This window comes from Ziziphus jujuba, chromosome 9 (genome assembly GCF_031755915.1).
Source record: "Ziziphus jujuba cultivar Dongzao chromosome 9, ASM3175591v1".
Lineage (NCBI taxonomy): Eukaryota > Viridiplantae > Streptophyta > Magnoliopsida > Rosales > Rhamnaceae > Ziziphus > Ziziphus jujuba.
This window is the reverse complement of record NC_083387.1, coordinates 23,892,221-23,898,009: the sequence shown is the minus strand read 5'-3', so window position 1 is coordinate 23,898,009 and position 5,789 is coordinate 23,892,221. Positions and strand designations below refer to the sequence as shown.

General features: G+C 34.4%; 1 protein-coding gene across 1 annotated transcript; it reads right to left on the bottom strand.

Moving 5' to 3' along the window:
• Positions 1 to 241: 241 nt before the first annotated feature.
• Positions 242 to 5,478, bottom strand: LOC125424126 (beta-xylosidase/alpha-L-arabinofuranosidase 2). The gene is made up of 7 exons (XM_048480591.2): positions 4,758 to 5,478; positions 2,930 to 3,217; positions 2,671 to 2,840; positions 2,482 to 2,579; positions 1,701 to 2,051; positions 1,083 to 1,493; positions 242 to 1,002 (listed from the first exon to the last, which is right to left on the bottom strand). Exons 1-7 carry the CDS (start codon positions 5,199 to 5,201, stop codon positions 431 to 433), a joined length of 2,334 nt encoding a protein of 777 aa, XP_048336548.2. The 5' UTR covers positions 5,202 to 5,478; the 3' UTR covers positions 242 to 430.
• Between the last annotated feature and the right edge of the window lie 311 nt (positions 5,479 to 5,789).

Sequence of the window (5,789 nt, the reverse complement as noted above, 5' to 3'; positions counted from 1 at the left end):
CAAAAACAAAGAAATAAAATAAAAGATTTCTTACAAAACTTTATGTCACAAAGACAGAACATGGAATTATTTTTATTTTTCATTCAAAAAAAGTTTATTTCGACGTTGGTTTCTATAAATTCAAACTTAGAACTTTTACTTGAACAAACCATTGCACAGTAATTAGGTTGTCCTGTAGGAGACAAACTTAGGTAGTAGCAAAATTGAAAATTAACAAGCTAGAACAAATTAAACAGTTGAATAAAAGGAAAAAGGCAAACAAAACTTACTTCAAACTTTTTTTTCTGATTAATTTGAACAATTGACTATACCAACTAATTGAGAAAATTATACAACCCTCTCAACTTATTTGATATCAAAAGCTAACCTAGAATTTTTTGTTTTTTAAAAGAAAAGAAGATTTTGGCATAAGAATTTGATGACTTTGTTTTCAAATCCTCACGTTCAATGTGTGTTTCAAATCTCCCACATGAAGAACATGTGGGCCCAAAGCAACTTTTCTGCTTCCAGACTCATCAACCACACTCAAATCCTTGCAAACATCAACCTTGAACCTAACTAATGCTTCTGTTTGGGCCCCCAAAAATACCTTCTCAAAACCCAATAAGTGCTTCTGAGGTGAATTATGCACAGATGGAGGACTAGAGAGCAAAAATACAGTGTGGCTTCCACTTAGCTTTCCAACATTTTTAACTCTCAAATGGATGTCAAAAGCAAGGTTTTGACAACTCTGTTCAACAAGGTCAACTGACTTGCATTTTGATGAGTGGCAAACATGTCCTTCCTCCAAAGTAATTGATACCAGCTTTGGTGCTCGAACTAAGTGGTGGTTTACTTTGGAATAGCTCAGTCCATCTCCAAATGAATATACAGTTTCCCCAGTGTAAAACCGGTAAGTCCTACCTGGGTAGCCTGTTGCAGGATCCGGTCTCATGTTCATGTTGGTCATTGGTACCTTATCTACATATGATTGTGGATACCATGTCATTGGCAGCCTTCCACCTAAAGCAAGTTCATTTTGCAGATTAGTATACTGGTACAGGTATATTTACATTACTCCTAGAATATTTTACTTGGCTTACTTGGATTGTAAAGGCCAAAGATCACATCAGCAATGGCAGCTCCACCAGCTTCGCCGGGATAACCAACCCATAGGATGCTTGTAATCTTGTCATCATTTTTTGCAAAAGTGATATCAAAGCCTCCTCCGGACATAATGACAAGAATAACAGATCCTTTGGATGCCTTTGCAACTTCTGTTACGAGGAGTGATTGCTGTCCTGGAAGAGTAATGTCAATTCTGTCACGACTCTCTGCCTCAATAGATTGGTCTGCCCCAACTACAAGAACGGTTGCATCTGCAGAGGCTGCTATTTTCTTAGCATCATCTACTTGGGCAGTTCCACAAGCCACATTGGCACAGCCTGGCTGATAAGTGGTAGAAACCAATGCTGCTAGGCCTTGTAAAGGAGTTGTGTACTTGCATGGTGTTCCTGCAAATATTTCCAAAACCAATTCATATATTATAAATGTATAGATATAGAATCCTTTTCTTAATCATCAATTTAATGTTCCTTAAGTTTCTAATTTGATTCCAAATTACAAATTTCAAATTTGTACTTAGATCCTCTGTCACATCAACAATGTGAGCGTGACCAAATTTCCGAATCTCTAATAGTCATGTTGAAAGCATAGAATACCTTCATAATTGCCAATCATGGTTTTGGTAACATTGGCATTGGGTCCAATTACGGCTAAGGATTTGATGGCGGTGGAAGACAAAGGGAGTGAACTTGCAGTGTTCTTGAGCAATACAATCCCTTGTCTTGCAGCTTCACGAGCCAGCTCCTGGTGCTCTGGTGTACAAACATCTTTCGGACCAAGATTGCCATAAGGCTGCTTTTTGGGGTCCCCATCAAAGAATCCTAGTCTCATCAAAGTGGCAAAGTTGTTTGAGACGGCGTTGTCAACGGCCGACTCATTTACAAGCCCTCCTTTCACTGCTGCTTCAGTGTGCTTGCCTAGGAAATCTCCACAGTTGAGATCTAAACCTGTAAACACATAAGCAGATTCATTTTTTGTTAAACTTAGGTAAAGAAAATTCAATGTGGCTAAAAAGGTTGAATGTTGGATAAAACTTTCCCGCGGAAGAACTAAACAAACTAATACATATAGTTTTTACCAAAAAAAAAAACTAATATATATATATATATATATATAGCATAATACAAAGTACCAAGCTACCAAATATGTAACAGAGTATATAGACACTAGATTTTGATTTCTTATTGCACAAGAAATGAGAAAATATAAACTTTCCCTCAAAAACATATTATTAATAATAACCAAACCAGGTTTTCTTGTCAAAATGGACACAAAATCTGTTAAGAAAATTATAATATATATATATATATATATAAATATAATTTTCATTTTGTTCTTCTTTTTTTTTTAAAAAAAAAAAAATCAAGTCTTCATTACCTGCTAATATAGCTAATGCTGCAGCTTCCTCTGGTGTTTTGGTATAGTGTTGGGAGTTGAAGAGAACCTCTACTGAATCACAATCAGAAACAATATATCTGCAGAAAACCCAAAACATCAATTCAAATCAAACATTGAACATTCATAACCCTCAATAACAAGAAAAACGTGGGGCAAAAAAAAAATTACCCATTTAATTTCCATTCACCCCTAACGATGCCTTTAAGGAGATCTGGGTCTGCACAGCTTGGCTTCCCATTAATCTTGTTGTAAGAACACATGACACTGGCAACATTCCCATCAATGACACAACTCTTGAATGGGGGTTGAAATGTATCATCCAAGTCTTGCTTTGTCACCTATAAATGATGTTCGAGTGTTATATATATAATAATGTAAAGTTTGAATCTTCTGCCAAATGGAAACTGATGGTAAAACTTAAAATTACCACAGCATCAAAATGGTAGCGATCAGTCCCTTTCCAGTTATCCAAATCATAGGCTGTATAATGTTTACAGCAAGCAGCGACTTTAAGCCGGTTTGGGTCACCATCATCAGTTTGTTGGAGCCCTTTGACATATCCGGATCCGTATTTACTAGACAACAATGGGTCTTCTCCTGGAGTCTCTTGGCCTCTTCCCCATCTGGGGTCTCTGAATATGTTAATATTTGGTGACCAAAATGTCAAACCGGCTAATCCAACATTGTACATTGCTCTAGCCTCAGTTGAAACTACCTGCCCATATTTGAAAACTTAAGTTATCTTTTTCAAAAAACCGCAGCTTTAATTGAAAAACAAAAACTACAGGAAATTACCAGATGCATGTTTATCATTAAAATTGTTTAGTACAAATTTGGTATTAAGTGGTTCTCTGCATGGCCATTAAAAAATTATCTTCAATTTATGGTCAGGTGCATTGGTTTCTGCCTTTTTTGGACTTTTCAACAACCAAATTTTGGAGTTATCGAAGTTTTTCTCTAGACAGACTAATTATTATTTGGAGAAACAAACACAAGACTACACAACGGATTAGGTAAGCAAGTAATGTTTAAAAGTCATTACTGTTTGGTTGCTTAAGCCATGTGGATGTTTGAAATTTCTTCATTACAAACATTAAAGTTAGCAAAACATCGAATGGTTAGTCAATAACATCAATGTTTGATCATTAAGCATCAAAAGCCTCCTTCCAACTTTCTGCAAGCTGGATTCCTATAAAAATCTGAAATGTACTTTGGGAAAAATCTGTGAGTTGGAAATTTTTTTATGCTTAATACTAGTACCAACTACCATTTGGCCAAACATAACTGCATCATTTATAAATATAATTGTGCCGGCAAAAACTCCCATTTTCATGTGGAAAAAAAAAGGGCAAAAAATAGTTGGTATATAAAAAAATCAAACCAATAATTACTATGCTCCATATCTACTTTCTATTCTTAGACCATAAATTGTTCTTTGCTCTAACATTTTAAAAGTACCTCATAGGAAAGAGTATTGGAAGAAAGATGCATTTGAAATTATTATAATTATAGCTGTCGAAGTAGGTGGTTTTTCTTGATAGCTGTAAACATTGCCATGCTGATATTTATGTGTCATTTGCATATGTACTTTTTCAGGAAGAAAAATAATAAAAAGAAGTTGAAGAACTTAGAGCAAGAAAATGAAAAGGATATGAACTCTCATACATGTCACTCTCAATTTCTGTCAGGCAGTCATTTTTAGTGCACGTTAGTGCAAGATTTTTAAAAACTGACTCTTGTAACGACGTACTCAACTAATAACGAAGGAAAATGATTACAACTCATAATTATTATAATTATATTCTTAACTTCAATACCAAGTTACAAAAGGATTGATATAATTAATATTTATATGAAATAATGATGACAAAGAAGAAGAAAGATGATGATGATGATGATATTGACAGTGATGGGAGGTGGTAATAATGACACAAAGATTAACAATCATAAAATACAATTCTCAATGACAATGAAACTCAAAATTTCAGTGAAAATACCAAAGTTTCCCCAAAAAAAAAAAAAAAAAAAAATCTGATAATGAGTAACCGAAAATGCAGATTTAAAACTTTCGAGGTTTTTCTCAGATTCTAAAATGATTTTCTAAAACAACCCAGTTTGGAAATTCAAAAGTTTTACATCAACCAGCAAACCACTTTCGTCTACTAGATCAAGAAATTAAAACATTTTATGAATAAATAAAAAATTAAAAAAAATAAGAAAATAAGAATAATCACATATGGATCTTTAATTCTTACCTTTCCAATGGCTTGAAACAGAGAAGTGTTGAAAGTAGCAGCGGTCAAAATGACCTGTGGAAAGCTAGTAGCTCCAGGAACCACATTGGAAAAATGTGTTCCTGGACCCACATAAGAGACTCCATGAAGAGCTTCAGACCACCATTCATAATTTGGTATTCCAAGCCTGCTCACACTCCCAGCTTTATTTACAAGAAATGTAATTTTCTCTTGCAATGTCAGCCTCTTTACCAAGTCCGCAACTCTGGCATCAATCCCCAATGACTTATCGCAAAACCCGAAACTCGCCAGGTTCGGATTGTTTGCAACATCGCAACCAAAAACCGGTGAAGATGATTGAGCCGAAACCCGGTTTGTTACGGACAAAAACAGGAACAAGAAGAAAAGAAAAACAGAGTAAACAGAGTACACCTTCGGTGCTCTGTTTTGAGAAACAGAGGCCATTTTCTTATTTCTTTTTTTCCTTGGCCTTCGTACAAATGTGTTTGATAGAAAGTCTGTGAGATTGGAAGAACTATAAAAAGGAGGAAAAAGGGTGGTGGTCTTTCATGGGGTTAGAGTTGTTGGTAATAAAATAAATTGTTTAATGGAAAAAGAAAAAAAAAATGGTAAAATTTTTTCAAAGTAAAAGAAAAAAAGGGAAAAAAAAACCACGTTGTTTTTTAGCAGCCCGTGATGGGAAATGCGAACAACTTTGAAACTCCATTAATTACAATTGTTTTTGACAGAAGAAACCCAATTTGTAAGAGAAGGAGCATATACAAAACAAATCTTGGCAGGCCTATATAAGCTTATACAAGTCCGTGAAAAAGGGTTTTTTTCTCTTTTTCTATATAAACTTATTTTGTTTGGGAGCTCAGAATTTGTGAAAAAAATTATTGAAAGAGAGAGAAAGAGAGTAAGAAGCAAAGTTATTGCAGTACATGGTGTTCCACGTAACGTTAATTAATTTTTTAAAAAAAAATTATAATAAATAAATTATATAGATATATATTATTATTATTATTATTATTATATGGTATATGGGTTGGC

Bases quoted from the DNA above. Each gene is read 5' to 3' on its own strand.
- LOC125424126 (XM_048480591.2), bottom strand. From the start codon at position 5,201: ATGGCCTCTGTTTCTCAAAACAGAGCACCGAAGGTGTACTCTGTTTAC. The intron at 2,580-2,670 runs GTAATTTTTTTT...GGTTTTCTGCAG, and splicing joins GGTGAATGGAAATTAAATGG to ATATATTGTTTCTGATTGTG. The intron at 1,494-1,700 runs GTATTCTATGCT...AAATATTTGCAG, and splicing joins CATGATTGGCAATTATGAAG to GAACACCATGCAAGTACACA.